The sequence below is a fragment of the Anser cygnoides genome, chromosome 6 (genome assembly GCF_040182565.1).
Source record: "Anser cygnoides isolate HZ-2024a breed goose chromosome 6, Taihu_goose_T2T_genome, whole genome shotgun sequence".
Taxonomy (NCBI): Eukaryota; Metazoa; Chordata; class Aves; order Anseriformes; family Anatidae; genus Anser; species Anser cygnoides.
In genome coordinates, this window is record NC_089878.1 from 10933660 (window position 1) to 10950043 (window position 16384).

Below are 16384 nucleotides of genomic sequence, written 5' to 3' on the forward strand. Positions count from 1 at the left end.
TTCTTTTTTTAATCTACAAGGTGCTCTTACCTGGTCAGTGGATAGGAATCACCCTCTCGTTTGCTATCATTTCACGACCCATTCCCTCGCGTTAAGAAAAATTCCATCAGAGAGCCAGGACATGTCAAGACAACTTGCACCGAGCGAGATGGCGCTGAACAACCCAGTGGCTCCGATTAAAGCTGAAAAACCAGCCTTGTTTAAGAAATGATTGGACAGCTTTTGCGTGGGGGTGGGAGAGGATTACTGGAGCCAAACTGGGTCTGAGCTATGCTGGATTACCTGACGAGCCTGCATCCTAACAGACACGGGGAACAAGGGGACTGCAGGCACTTCTGGGGGATGCAAATGGCCTTCGTGGCTATTTGGTAGCATTCCTGAAATCCAGGCATGCCACTTGGGATATGCTGAAGGCACTGCCAACAGCACGGAGGTGCAGCCCTGCCCAGGCCCTGGGCATTACCCCAGCAGATGGGACTGCAGTTGGATCCTCTGTCTCGCAGTCTCAATCGTGTCACAGAGTTTAACGTGGGGAACAGCTGGTTTAGGAAACTGGCACGCAACACGAAGCATTGTGAGAGTGGGATAGACCTGCACCAAAGGATCAGTCCTTGGGAACCGCGTTCTTGTAGAGGAAATTACAACAAAAGCCCGGTACTTACAATTCCCTACCAGCTTCTGAGATGTGCCAAGCAACCTTAGAAGCGCTGCAGGTAAGGTTTTTGAACTTGATCCTTCTGTTCACAGACCCACTGATCTTCATTGTCTACATTTGCAGATTTCTCCATTAGACGGCAACGAATTCTGGGCTACCAGGTGCCTTTCTGCTAGCAGAGATGACTTCCAGGCTGTCCGACGGTGCGTGCTTATTCCATTGGCGATATAAAAGTGCCTCCCCAGCACACAAAGAACCGTTCTTTGCTTGCTGTAATAAGGTTGCTCGTTTTTTTCCCAGGGTAATTAGACAAGAATGCAGAAACATTACTAAAAACACTGTATAGCCACTTAAAAACACTCTACATCTACCAACATCATCCCTTGTATCCGCATACAAGTGCTCTGTTTCCCAGAGCCCCTAGATTCCTCCACAGTTCATGTAAAGGTTAGGTCACATCTCCGCTTCAATGCACTCACTGCACGTCGGGACAGATTTAAATTTCGTATTTAATAGACAATGGAATAGCATGACCCTTGCGTATCACGAGAACGTCCCAAAAGCCCACTTCAATTTTCAACAGATGCTGATTCAATGTATTTGTCAACATAAATCCTCTTAGAGCTCAGCAACACGTCCAGCAAGGCAAGAAGTCGAGCCCAGCACACACACATCTCGTATGGGAGAGCGGACATTTTAAAGAGAGCAGTGTATGGGAAATGCACAGTTGCACAGCAGTGCAATAGGGCTGGCTGCAGACCATCCAAATTTAAACAGACATGTCCTGGAAGCACATAAAGTTAGTTCTACTATTTTCATAGAGGCAACTGCAAGGACTTCGAGTTTACAATCAGAGAGAAACAACAAGTAATTACACAGACAAAAAAACAAACAAAAAACACAGGGAGCCATTATCTGTTATTATTTGTAACCAGCAAGAGCAAATATTTCACGTTCCCAAGTGAAGACTGCAGTACTTGGGCACCAGTGTAAGCAGCCCTGTCTTAACCATGCTTTCAAAGAGAATCTGAAGTGATGCGTGTTTTAAAAAGGAAGGGAAAAATGTAGGGACTTCTGTTCCCTGACAGAGCCCGGGGACCCTTCTGTACATGAAGCACACCAAGAGCCTTTCCCTACGCTCCTGGCATCCCAGGATGCCAGCTGATAAACTCTCCATAATTAGAAGAGCCAAGTGGGGATGTCTGAAATCCATCTGGCCTGAGGGAGCCTGACCCAGCTCTCAGGGTGCCAGATACTCCTGTATTCCGTTTCTGTCTGCTCGATGAGGCTGGCCAAAGCAGACAGGAGGGACAGACTCATCTAAATTTAGTATTCAAATGTGGGGATTAAAGAAAGTGTATTTTGAGACATAGGAAGTACTTAAAAGAGGAAGGCAGAGAAAAAAATAAGTATTAAATTTAAATCAGAGACTGGTGAAAGGGAAGGTCAACAGTGTGTAAGAGCAGACCAAGAGGGAAGCAGCGTTGTTCCTACAATTTCTTTGTCTGGGCAGAAATCCAGATTGAAGGCATCTGCAGGACCACGAGTACAACCTGCCAGGAGTTACCAGCGAGACCACTCATGACAGAGGCAGTATCACTTTGTCACAGGCAACACTAAAAGGCAAGTCACCAACCAACCAGCCAAACCAGCAGAGGTACGAATGAGCTGCTTCTGCGGAAGTCACTTTCAGTAAGCTGGAAACATCCTCGGTCTCCTTTCTGGGGAAGATAAATCAATGACAAGTGACATTAAAAACTGCAGGCTGCAACGTTTATGGTGGGGAAAAACCCAGCCCTCAGAGCCTATTTTGGAGGAAGACAGAAGTAATTGGTGACTCTGTCCCGCTTGTTTCTTTGGCAGAAGCTTGTATTCAAACTCTCTAGTCTCATTCACAGAAAACAAACCTTCTGGCAGCTGAGGAAAGCAAATTGCTGTTCTGAAATCCTAACTATTGTTTTTGCATTTCTTCACACGCCAATGATAACAAGCACTGCCCTGCCTAATTGCCAGGTATCAAAAATAGGAACACAGAGGTGGTGATGCACCTGGCAATTTTGGTTTACCAAAGGCTCCGATTTCTTGTACAGCAACATATAATACAAAAATAAAATCTAAATATTTTTCCTCAAAGCGTACAGCTCACAAAGCATCGAAGAACTAGAATCCAACCTGAGTTTCTGCAATTATGCTGTCAAGATGAAGCTGTCTCACAAAAGAAACGTTCACCTCGCACACAGAAGCAGTGTTGGAAGGAGAACAGAGCTGTGAACAAACCAGCCAGGAGCTAGAAGCATCAGCAAACGACCAGGCTTCCTCACCACATCCAAGCCTGGAAAGCAGCTCGGATTTGGCACCGGCTGATCACTTTCTCTATCCGCTGTCTGCAGCTCAACTCTCAAAAGCTGTGGTAGTGTTTAGGTGGATAAAACACAGCCCGGGCCAAGCAGCTGGCACGTGGGCTGCAGACATGCAGAAGAGCAAAGCAGATTAAAAGTATTGCTCAGAGTTGTGCCAGCTATATGCAATTACACGCAGCTCCCCAGCCACATCATTCCCTAACCCAGCAGCAGCTATCCCAGTTCTGCTAGTTTTCCACTCTTTACGCCTGGCAGTAAAACCTAACATTTTTCAAAGGTTTTGAAGAGAACCCTGCCCCAAAGTCCACGTCCCTAAAGAGGCAGCACACACTGCGTCAGAAATTCAATTACAGGAAAAGGTGACGCAGCTGTGGGGCTGAAGGAACAGAGCAGGACTGTAGGCTCAAGTGCAACTCACACCCACCGTGGGGCACAGCATTGCTGAACCAGGGGTACGCTCTTTTCTGCCAGCAGATTGCTTTCAGCATACATCTGTGTCCCAAAACAAGCAGCCGCCAGCGCTGGAAGCAATCAGAGCTATCTTCTCCTCTGGGGACGCCCAAAACTCAGCCGGTGAGGCCATGAAGGTGCTCACAGCCCTGCTCGTTGGGAAATAACCCCCCAGCCTTGCCCTTCATGCTTCATGACATGGACAGTTTCAAATGATTACGGTGGTTAGAGGTAGGCCACACTCTTGCCCATCAGGAAGTATTACTTCTGTGCTTTCCCAGTATCTAAACACTGGGATTCGTACCTCCTCTGGAGCCTCCAAAAATCAGGTGGTTTTAAAAGACCTGAGCAGAATGCATACGTGTTTATAACAGGACACTGTGTCACACTGTCATTCATGATCATCTCCACTGAAGTCATTTCCACACTACAAGCACTGCGTGGCAAGAAGCTCAGCTCCTCCTAGGGCAATGAAACACCTTCAAACTACCAACAGTGAAGTACAGCCGTGTAAGTGTTTATTATGCCATGCCAAGCTTTGATTTCAGCAGGTAAAGCTTCTAAAAAGCAGGCCTTTGAGAGTTTCCTTGCATTTCTTGCCTCTTACCAACAGCACGGGTGGCTCTCCATCCTCAGAGCACCTCAGAGTACCTGCAAGTACTGATGTTATGATAGAGACTGACGTAACGTTCTCATTTCTATGTGCATGCCAGTTCTTTTTCCAGCGTTAGTGAGAAAGTTCTCCAGCCTACTTTTTGTTCCCTACTTAAAATATCATGAAGGAGAAGAGAGCGCCTTGGGAGCTGATGTCACAGACTTCTTTCCATACGACACACTCCAGCACTTCCCTCGCCTGCACCGTGTGAGGGAAGCCCAGACATTAGCTATTTCTCCACTATGCACAAGGCCAGCGATTCATCTCCAGCAGATTCAGACCCATGAGCAAGTGCACGGGATTAACACCAGAAGCAGAGAGCTCCGGGATGAAATGCCAGTGTAATTATGCCCACTTTCCTTTCTCAGAAGCCTCTCCTGTATTTAAAAGCTCTCAAAGCTACCTCATGACTATCCGAAGGAAAATTTGGCTTACTGCACCTCCCCCTGCCCTGTTCCATTCCAGCGGGGAACTTCTCCCCCAAAAAGTATTTTCACAGAAGCAAGACAACAGCTGGTATTTCGGGGCTGCTATTTTAAGGTTTGCCCGTGAGTGCTTACATCCAGCTAGACAGATTCGCTGCTCGGGCAACCTGCTGACTTGACAGGAGGGACAAATACCTTGCTCCACAAGCCTGAAATGCCACATGGATTATGCTCCTCACAACCAAATGAGGAAAGGAAACCCGAACAGCGTTAAAAGCACTGCAAGTGCGCTTCAGCTCCAACATTATTCAGCGACCAGCCTGGAAAAGACGCCCATCTAGATGAGGTAGTGATTAGTGCTGCATCCTGCAGACCAGCTCAGCACCTGGGCTTGCAAAGAAGAAGGCTGGGCTCCCCGTGCTGTTAATCCTAACCGCAGCCTCGGGCCCGCCTGATATAGGAATCGCAGTTCCTAAACAGCTGTTTCCTTGGACGGCAAGGGAACAGCTGAGGAGGACAGGCCAGGCACAGGCACACAAACAGAAAACTAGTTATTTAACGTCGCAACAGGCAGATTGTGAGCTGGGACACAGGCTACAATCACCCATTTAACTGAAATAGGATGGTCTTAAGATTTGTCTCTCGCCTCTTAAACCATCCAAAGCTGCTCTTTCACGTATTTCCTTTGGGAAGGATTATAGGAAAAAGGCATTGGCTTTATGTAATGCTTTCTGGCTACACAGCCAATAAAAGGCACGTTCAATGAAGAAGAGCATATTTGCTACATAAAACGGTCTTAGCTTTGGAACACTTCTCTGTAGCTTACTGGCAAGCATTTCCTACAGAGGCCTCCATCCCTCCTATATTTAGGTCAGCTGGGCTCAGGCCCAAGCCCTCCAAGAGCATCCCTTGCCTTCACAACTTTCTATTCTAGCAACAGCCCTACAGCCAGGCATGCTTCTTCAGATCAGTTGCTCCACAAAGGCAGGCAGTAATGAAATTCAGAAGTCGGTCAGGTACAAGCAACTGGTGTACCATAAAACAGACTGGTTCTAAGGGCTGAACTATTTATGTGGCTCACAAAAGCCTTTGTGCCACTCCTAAATGCCAAGGACCGCTCAGAAAAGCTCCCCCACTGTACTAAGGAGGTGCCCAGCCCTTACGCTGGCGCTACCTAGCTCACCCTTAGGGAACACTCTGGTCTGGGCAACAGCTCACTGAGGTTTGCGTGGCTTGTGCTCCACACGTACGTGCCCAGGCTGCTTGCTTCAGCTTCGACGTTCAGCAAAGGGTTTCTGTCTCTGCCTGTCAGGCTGGTCACCCGATTGGTGTGTAAACCAGAGTCAAATTAGCACCTCGGATCCAAAGCCAGGCCATTATGTTCTATGGACAATTAGCACAGCTTCTCTTCACCTGTCCTGCAAGTCCAAGTCAGGCTTCTGGAGTTGCTTGGTGCCTTCTCACTATACCCAGTAGGGCAGGCTGGTCAGCTTCACCTGCATTTTGTGCCATTTCTCATCAGCTACACTTTCTGCTCCTTCACAGGAGCATATCACCACGATTTTTTAATCACTGAGAATGCAAGTCAATGCTCAAACTAAGAAGTCCAGTGAAACAACCAGAATCATGATCCAAATGTTGCCAGTTACTTAAAAAATGTATATATATATATATACACACACACACAAATATAGGTGATAGTTCCTGAATACTGCTAGTAACATAGCGTACAAATAAATAGCAAAGCACAACTCATAATATTACCTTTTAACAGGAAAAAAAAATTATATTAGCCAAATCAGTAACTTTCCAAATTAATTACCAGTTAAAGAGTTCTCCTTTGTAAATTGCTCAATGAAAGAGAAGATTTTTAGCACAGAGATGACAGCCAGGATTGTTCTTCTGAGGAATACAACACATCTGTACACAAGACATCAGGAAAGCAATGTTTAAATTACTTTCCTAATAAAAACAAGAAGTTTGCCTTGACCTTGCTTTCCTCATTCAAGAAAACAGAAGACAGTAATTAATATTATCTGCCTACAGGAAAAATCTTATTTACGTAGATGGCAGCTCTCATTGTATTTGCAAAATTCCTTCTGCTCACAGAACACTTAACCATTACAGTAGCAGGCTGGAATTTAGGAAAAGATACTCCCCTAGAACTGATGTCTCAAGTGATCATGCCAAGCCCATCTAAAAAGCAGGGAAAAGGCTGGAAACCAGTCCCGGTAAGGTTTACAAGCCCAGGGTTAGCTGCCTTCCCAAAACACACGTACACCAACCCGAGAGAACAGATAGATGCCTGCACAGCGTGCGCACGCAGCTCCTGCTGGCACGGACCTCGAGGAGTATCAAACTGCTAGATTTTGCAAACACTGCTGGCATGTATTCACGGAGAGGAATAAAATAGCCCAAAAGTTTCCATTGACCTAAACACAGAATAATCTACTGGCGTCAACACGAGCCTGAAAGTGGAGAAGCCTGTCATTGATCAGCTCCGCTCTCATCTGCGGGAGCTGACAGCCAGCAAACATAATCTCAGCAACACCAGCTAGGTGTACGAACAGCAAGCCCCGAGTGGCAGTTAGCTGCGTCCGTCTGAAACTCACATCACCAGGTTCCTTGATTTAACCTTATTTACATAATTGCCAGTCATTTAATTGAAAGTCCAGCTCAGCAGCTGGATTTATTGGTACGGCAGCACTCTCACCTGACGGACAAGGTGATGTACAGCAGCACTGCCTTCCCCCTCTGCTCTGAGCACGTCTAGACAAGGCGATAAGCCACTTGCAGCTGATCTAGTTCAGAAATCGCCCCAAACATTTTAATCTTAACATTACTGCTAAAAGCCTGTCACTACAGCACGCTTCACTTTTACAATTTCCTTCCGCTCACTTACAGTTGCTTCCTCTTAGCACTGTTCTCACATCCTGCGGAGGCGAGGGCTGCCTTCTTCCCTACACAAAGCTCTCTTTCGGTCCGTGCGAGACTGCACCTACGGCAAGATGTCCCATTTGCAAGCTCAAATCAAACAGCCAGCTTACGCTTCAAACAGCAGGAGGTTAAGTCCTTACAAGCCTTAATGGCTCCTTAAATGCAGTACAGTAAAATCCCCTTACGTGCAGTACAGTCAGAACTATCATTTTTTTTGAGATGTTCTGACAACAACAAAATACAACTGGAAGCTGTCAAAGCAGCGCTAACACCCCAGAGGAAAAACAGAAGGAGAGACGATGCACACACTTCAGCTTGCTCCCAGAAGTACTTTTACCGCGGGATCTCTATGTATAAATCTGGTTTGGACACCCTTTTAGACTCCCATCCGAACGCGCCAATTTGACATCCTAGAACCTGCTAGCAACTTGTGAGTACCTGCGGCTCCGGGGTGAGAAAGAAAGGAGTAAAAACCTATTCAAGAAAGAAATATGTCTACATGTAAGCTTTGCCTAAAAATCTGTGAGGAAGGCTGGAAGAGATGAAGTCTCAATAACCCTTGCACCTTTCTTAACACTCAGCATCTTTATTAGGAGGAGATGAAAGGCTTACTTTACATTTTCAAGAGTTCTTAGCACGGTACGGATGGATGCAGCCGGGACCCCCTGTGTGAAGAGCAGGCAGTTAAACAACAAAACCATTATAAGGGCATAAAACTTAAGAGGGAGTAATGCAAGGAGTTAAAACAATATGGGAAAATGCTGAACCTTGAACTTCTCAGTTCTGTTTTAGCACTCCAGGGAGAAGATAAAAGGCACGCTTGCGGAGGAGTTTTCAAATAGGGTTGTCCCTTACCCAGTGCTCAGAGAAAACAAACAAACAACACTCTGAGCGTCACACCTCCTCGCGATACAGCAAAGAACAATACGCAAGCTAAAGGAAAGTGGGAGAGAGCCATGAAGTAGAAAAGAACAGCTTAGGCCTCTTGTTACAGATTTCTGTTTTGCTCAGAGGACGGAGTGGCCAGGACACGGTTGTGGAATTTAAGCCCTCATCCCAAAGTCATTCCCAGGATGTTATCATGACTCAAGCTCCAGCAGACAGCGCAGTCATCCTTACTTGCTATCTCATGTGCGGACACAAGGCATTCCTGTCCTCCTACCTCAAACTACCTCTGCAGGAGCTTCCCATTCCCAGCAGTGCTCAAAGAGCATCTTATTGTCATACAGAAGAGCGTTTTCTCATCACACTGATGCACATCTGACTTCTGTTAATGTACCATCTAAGTCACTCACAGAGAAGTTAATACAGAACATATTCCAAAGATGCTACAAACTGCTCAAGAACAGCAGAGACATCCCAGATCAAAACTGCCCTTAGAGGCTCGATCTGAGAAGCATGATGTTATAGGTAACTCAATCTACCAGCAAATTATCACTTGAATTTGTAAGTCAGCCTTCTACCTCCCTAGCCAAAGTTTACAGGCCTGCCTTCTACCTCCGTAGCCATCAGCAGCACACCGCCCTGCAGCAACTGAGCTTCAGGAAAGGACACCAGAACAGCCCAATCTCTATCGGAGGGTTTTATCTGGCTGAGGTCATGCCTTCAGCCAACCCACCTGAGTCAGACAGGTGTTGGCACTAAGGGGAGCAGACACGGGGAACAGGACGTCCACCTTTAACAGCAGCCAGCATCAGGCCAGCAGGCCAGCTTGGACACAGCGAAGAGCTGAACCCCAGGGCTGTGGGGCTAGGCTCAAGCCTGGGTCACCAGCCTCTCTTTTGGGAGATTACAGAGGGAAGAGCGCAGAAGAATCCATGTAAACATAAAACCAAATTCACACCACATTTGCCATTGATCCCGTACAGCTGTACACAATCAGTACGAATAAGCTGGTAGGAACAAGGCAGCCATCAGCTGTTTTTAACTGTTTAAAGTCACATCAAGCCCAAAGATGCATTGTCTAATGAACCACATGCCTAACTCGTTACATATAAACATATGCAAGCCAGTTTCCAAGTAGATGTATGCCTACAAACATCATTCTGCTGTCGTTTGGTGTATGTTTTGTTCTTACACATACCTCCAGGAAAAATGAGTGTTCCTGGTCCTCAGTCATTAATATCAAGCCCACTGCAGCAGATAATTTTTGCTAAGCGAAGAGGCCAGACTACGTACAGCAGGGCTCCTGCCCGGGCTGGCACGACACAGTGTTTCTCTCACGTATAAACACCGTAAGTGCTTCAGGCTTAAGTGGAGCCCTCGGATCATAAATAGACCCACACCGCTTCAATTAACGTTACCTTTTATTTAGCGTTTAATGACTTTGCCCTTGAATTTCCAGGCTGGCTGATGGCCCAAGAAACAGGCGGTGCTGGTGGGATGTCTCCGGGTGCCATCGGTGAGGACAGGGGGACACAAAGTGGTGGCACCGCCACCACCACCGCACGCATCCCACATTGTGGTGTTGCTCCAGGGAAGGGCGCTCAGCTTCCCGAAAGCCACCGCTGCCGGACGCTGCTCGCACAAAAGAAATCCAGCTCTCCCACCCAGGGTTCGTGGCTGAGGTGGATACGCGCAAATAACGGTGTTTTAGGGGTTTTTTGTGTGTGTTTTTTTTTTTTTGAGGGGCTGCATTTCGCACCTGTGAGGGGATGGGGGGGGACACCCCCCGGCCGTTACTGCCGTTATACCCGGGGGGGCTGCTCGTGGGTGGCCGTTGGGAGCCATGAGGAGGATGAGGAGGGGGATGAAGGACAAGGGGGTGCCGCTCACCTCACGGGCGATCTGGTTGAGCGCGTCGTCCTCCGCCGTCAGGCGCTCCCGGTTCGGCAGCCGCTTCCTGCCGGCGCCCTGCGTCCCCATGGCGGGGTAGGGAGGATCGGGTCCGGGTGGATCGGGGGGGATCTGGGCCGGGAGGATCGAGGGAGATCGGGTCCGGGAGGATCGGGTGGGAGCCGCCCCGCGCCCCCCCGGCTCCTGCCTCAGCCGCCCGCCGGCCCCAGCAGCCCGACACACAGCGCCCCCGCCCCGCGCATGCGCCGCCGGGCCCCGCCGGGAGGGGCTTGGGGAGAGGGGACGGGGTTTGGGGTCGGGGTTTTGGGGCTTTAGTGTGAGGGTTTTGGGGTGAGGGGTCTGGGGGTTTTCATGTGAGGTGTTTGGGGTTTGGTGTGAGGGATTTGGGGTTTTGAGGAGAGGAGTTGGGGTTTGGGGCTTTTGGTGTGAGGAGTTCAGGGTTTGGGGTTTTGTACCGTGGGTTACTGGATGTGGTTAATTCCACTAAACTGCCAGCATTAAACAGCTCGGTGCTTAGCCGAGGTGAAGTAACTGGCGCTGACAAGGAGCCAGTGATCTCCAGGATTCCTGTCATAGCCCTTGTACCGCTGTTCTGACCCCGAGTACATCCCCTCGTACCCCTGTTCTGACCCCTCGTACATCCCCTCGTACCGCTGTTCGGACCCCGAGTACATCCCCTCGTACCGCTGTTCGGACCCCGAGTACATCCCCTCGTACCGCTGTTCTGACCCCGGGTACATCCCCTCGTACCGCTGTTCAGACCCCGGGTACATCCCCTCGTACCGCTGTTCGGACCCCGGGTACATCCCCTCGTACCGCTGTTCGGACCCCGGGTACATCCCCTCGTACCGCTGTTCTGACCCCGAGTACATCCCCTCATACTGCTGTTCGGACCCCGAGTACATCCCCTCGTACCGCTGTTCTGACTCCGGGTACATCCCCTCGTACCACTGTTCTGACCCCAAGTACATCCCCTTGTACCGCTGTTCGGACCCCGAGTACATCCCCTCGTACCGCTGTTCTGACTCCGGGTACATCCCCTCGTACCACTGTTCTGACCCCAAGTACATCCCCTTGTACCGCTGTTCGGACCCCGAGTACATCCCCTCGTACCACTGTTCTGACTCCGGGTACATCCCCTCTTACCGCTGTTCGGACCCCGGGTACATCCCCTCGTACAGCTGTTCTCACCCAACCCATGGCCCAGCACAAAAATTAGAAGTCTCTCAAGCTTGGGACGCCAGATATGTTGTGCGGATGCAGTGCAGAAGAAGGACTGCAAAAAAAAAAATGATTGCAAGATCCATCCCCCTGCTGACAAAGAGCAGGGTGTTGCGTTTAGTCTGCGTGACTTAATTTTGCTGTAAATTCAAACTTGATAAAGGTAAAAGGCAGCACTATAGAATCATCAAGCAGCTCAGGTTGGAAGGGCCCTTAAAGCCCATCCCGTTCCAACCCCCTGCCATGGGCAGGGACTCCCCCCATCAGATCAGGTTGGCCAAGGCCCCATCCAGCCTGGCCTTGGACACCTCCAGGGATGGGGCACCCACAGCTTCTCGGGGCAGCCTGGGACAGGGCCTCACCCCCCTCTGAGTGAAGAATTTCTTCCTAACATCTAATCTAAATCTCTCTCTCTCTAAATTCAGCCCCCTGATAAATCTTAGAAAGGGGAGGAAAACAGCCAAAGCTTGGGGCAACTCCAAATTACAGATCAGACCTGTTGTAAAATCAGAAATTGGCACAGCATCACTACCCGCAGGTTTCTGGGTTTGTTGACCAGATCTGCCAGCCCATGCACACCCAAAGCCAACGCTTATCTGGAAGTTTTCATGTACAACAATGGGGATTTGGGTCATTTCTGCAGAAGACTGATCCTCAAATTCAAAACTGTGTCAAACAGTTTAATATATCATCCCTTCCCATGAGGGCATTTATCAGGACATAAAGAAATCGGTTGCTGCTTCAGGAAAAAAAAAAAAAAAATCTAGTTCTAGCAGAATCCCTTTCCCCAGATGGGTATAAATGCCCTCCACACAATCCAGGCTACTGGGCTTCTGGTTCTCCAGAAACTACTTTATTGTCACTTGCTGCTTTTTATACCAGTGACATCAAGGTGACTATTTATAGCCGGTGCCTGTGCCGAATCCATTGTCTTCATTCCTCGGCAGGGCAATGCCTGCAGGGCCCCAAGTGAAACGCTGTGGGACAAACTTAGCAAGGAATCATGCAGACCTTTGGTGGGCAGCTGTCGACACTACTTTCTCAGAAACGCTGTCTTGTTTTCCTTTTTTTTTTTTTTTTTTGTGGACAATTTGGACCATGTGCGCACTTACAGCTCATCTCAAAGTTGTTTGGGGATCCATCGTTCTTCTGATGACTCAGTAGTACAGACCAATGCTGTTTCTTGTGCCTGGGACTATTTATTTCTACAAGAAATAAATGACTTTTTGTCAGCAGAAGCAGCTACATCAGTTCCCCACTTTGCTTGGGCATTGAAAACAAGGGAGCCACATCCCCAGATTTGAAGTCACGTCTACTCTGACTCCACACAAGTGGAGACAAAAGCACACGCTCTGCAAGGCCGTGCAGGGGCTTTAATAGTGGTCCTGCTGTGTGGGTAAAGCCTCACTGTGACTAGTTTTCCTAGATATCCCACAGGCTTCCCTCCTTCAGCCACTTTCACACCAACCTCACCTCCCAGAGGCCTTGCTTAGCCCTATCGCTCTTCCAGGCTCTGCATAGCTTGTTCCCTGAGCCCTTATCCTTGAATTTGCCCCTGCCCTTTGAGGAATTCTGGCTAAAGACGCAGGGCAGCACCTTATTTTTAGGCCCGTGTTACCCAGGGATTTCAGCCACCTGTGCGGCTGCATCACTGTTATCCACGCGAGGAATTTCCAGTTCAGCCGTGCAGGAAGATTTGCATTCGTGCCTTACTGGCTGGAAGCCTCGCAGAGATTTGGCCTTACAGCCAAGCTGAAGCTTGTGTGGGGCAGATTTATGTCTGAAAACCTGCCATTGAGAGAGCTTTCTAAAGAAAAATAATAATAGAGTACTTGGAAGAGAAGTTACTGAGTGTCTGTAGTCAGAACTCAAATCACACATGCACTGCAGCCTAAGGAATCCTTTTTGCTTGCATTCCAGACACTTACAGTAATTTCTTCTTTTAATACAGTCAAAATAAGCCGTCTCGTTATAAAGATACTATACATAAAGAATTTGTCCAAATAAATATGAAGTAATGATTCAAACGCATTAGTTTTGGCTACACTGTGAAGTGCATTGACTGCCGCTGCAAATTAAATACTGAAACACACATTTCTTATTTTAACAAGCAACGTGAAGTCGAGGCTCGTTTTGTCTGAGAGCCATAACTGTGATTAATGATACTCAGACAAGCCTGAGTATCCCATGCCAGTTTCAAAGGGCTCTATTTTAAGAGCATAATACGTACCTCATTCTCCAATATCCTGCATACAAGGGGGCCGTTTCATGCAGAGTACATCCCAAAGACACAATTTTCCCTCTGTGCTGCTCTTAAACCAAACCGCCTTGTAAAACCGCACTCTGGAGGATCAGAACAAGCAATCAGCTGTTAAAGCTGCCGCTGCTTGTGTACTCAGTAGGCCCTTTTTACATAATAAAATTGATGTTTTTATGCACTTCGCAGCAAAATATGGTTACATTTCTATTAGCAGCAAGCTCTGGGAGAGGGGAATCCAGTGGCTAGCTGACAGCATTAAAAGAAAACACAGGGACTCTCTGCTACACCATAAGACTGTGGCATCTGGCAAGCCAGAAATGAAGCTTGACAGCTTTAATAAGATGTCCATTAGCCCAAGGAGAGTGGAACACTTAAATACCTTGGAAAACCAACACTTAGGAGGCCGATATTTCATATTGTCAAGATATGTGAAAGGAGCAGAGCCCCATTAACACCGTAAAGTTTTGCAAACGTAACAGCAGTGGTATCCAGTAGGGTCTGCGGATTTATTAATGGGAAAAAATTACATCGTGGACAAGTATGTGCTGGCACTGAGATACTTCAGAAAAAAACACTGCTGCAACTAAAGGGCTTCTCCTTTATTCCACCTCCTAAGGAGCCCATGATCATCATCTCTTCAGCAAATGAACCCTCCTGGGAGAAGCTTTCAGATGCTGGTGTCACATCTGAGCAGAGTCAAGACAGGGCTCAGGAGACCAATAGCGTCTGTGCAGGTTTGTTGGGATGAGATTCGTTTCTCTTCGTGTCAAAAGAGCAGCTATTTGCATCAGGGGGGCTCTGTCATGCTGGGAACCTTGCGTGGCTTCAGCTCGGAATTGGACCCCCTTCAAGGCCGAGGAAGAATCATCCTTCCGATGGAGTTTTTCAAAGCCTTGTGCTTGATTTCATTTAATGTTTTCATTAGCACTCCTACGCAAGTAGTCCAGCACTAATGAAATACACCCTGTGCATTTCACGGGGTTATGAAGCAACATCAATAAAGGAGGATACAGTCATACAAGAATGGGAAGAGGCTAAGACACAAGTGGAATGACGTCAGGCAGACTGCAAATCCCACGTCAAGGACTGAACTCGTGATCTCACCAGCTGGAGGTGGCAGAAGAGGCGGAAGTTCTGGGGTCACAAACTGGTCATGGGTTGGTTGTGTCCCAGCATCACAACACAAACACCAAAAAATTGTGTTTAATGTTAGAACATTTCAGGTAAGGGTGTCTCAATGCAAATACTTCTACCATTACACAAAATATCCACAAGACCCTACCTGAAATGGTGCCTCTTCATCTGGTTACCTGTGTGAAGAAGAATTCAGACTCACATAGCTGTAGGCAGAAAATCTGCATCTCCTTTCTATAAACTCCTTTGGAGAGAAGAGCTGGGGATGATTCTGCGTAAAGTTTGGAGCCAAGTTAGCACAAAACGTACAGGCCGTACATAATAGCAGTCTGGAAATCACAAGTTTATTGCCAAAGGTCTGGACACGCATCCCAAACTAAGCGTTATCATGGGTGTCTGGCTGCAGACACAGCACTGGGGGCTCCCTGCCCTGCCACGAAGTTTGGGAAGTCAATATCCGTCCCGCTGGCACTGCAGCAGCCCCAGAGAGGTTGTCCTGGCCCCCCAGTGCTCCTGTTTGGATGGCTTAAGACCAACCAAGCCATCATGCAAGCATCCAAAACCATGCCAGGCAAGGAACTTATCTGCAATTTTCAAACTGAGCTTGCAGAAAACTGCCTGTTTTGGGCTAAAACAGGAACCAACACGGGGCAGCCTCTGCGGACCTCATCTAATTAGGAGCAGACACAGCACGACTCAGGGTTTTTTGGCACAAAGCAAAGTTAAGCCAGCCCCACAGCAGCTGCAGGGAGCTGAACCTCTCCCGGGCTGCTGCACAGCAGCCTCGTGGCTGTGCCTGGATCCCGGCACGTCAGGGACAAAGGCACGTCAGGGTCTGCTGTTTGCGAGCTGTGCCGCTAACTGCTCCCCCAGCCAGCTGCAAAATCTGGCTGCTTCTCTTCCTCTGGTCCCCCTCTTGTCATGTAAAGCTACGTTTTAAGAGAGCCCCAGGCTGTTTTCTTAGAAATAATGCATCAAGCATGAAATAAGTGAGAGCAAGGCATCATGCAGCCTTGTTATGTGGGCTGGATCCTTCCTGCTTATTTGATTTCCCTGAGGTTTGTCTGCTCCATGCTGCGTGGCCTCATCCGCTCCGGTCCCAAATATTCCAGGGTTAAGCTAAGCCATATTTTCCGAGCAGGCCTTCCAGGTTTTCTTCAAGCCGAGTTGTTTTGGACCACAGTAATGCACAGCCACAACACGGCCTGAAAATGCCGATTGTCTGTAAGGGGCTGAGTATTTGCACTAAGTAGTCGTGCTGTCCCGTAAAACAGCGCGTGGACAGCATTTTGGGAAAGCGTATGTGAACACCAGTTTAATTAATTGGAGTGGAAGGAGGGGCTGTTTGCTGTCCCTATGGAAGTCCATCCAGATTGATCCAAAGTTAGAGGAAAAACATCCCTTTTCCCTAGTGCCAGAGAACCGAGCCATGCTTTGCTTCTAGAGATCTTCCACACCTGTCAAGAACGAGCTATTTTCCATTCACCACTT

General features: G+C 48.2%; 1 protein-coding gene across 5 annotated transcripts in view; it reads right to left on the bottom strand.

The window, feature by feature from the left end:
- Window positions 1-10465, bottom strand: part of LRRFIP1 (LRR binding FLII interacting protein 1) — a 102532-nt gene extending 92067 nt beyond the window's left edge. For 4 of the 5 annotated variants that reach the window (XM_066999801.1, XM_066999794.1, XM_066999792.1 and 1 more), the window contains exon 1: window positions 10258-10465. In XM_066999801.1, coding sequence (XP_066855902.1) covers window positions 10258-10347 — 90 coding nt within the window. In that variant the 5' untranslated portion in view covers window positions 10348-10465. Of the gene's footprint in view, window positions 1-30; window positions 4144-10257 lie in introns of those variants that run through there. The other variant, XM_066999796.1, reaches the window with a different exon arrangement.
- Between the last annotated feature and the right edge of the window lie 5919 nt (window positions 10466-16384).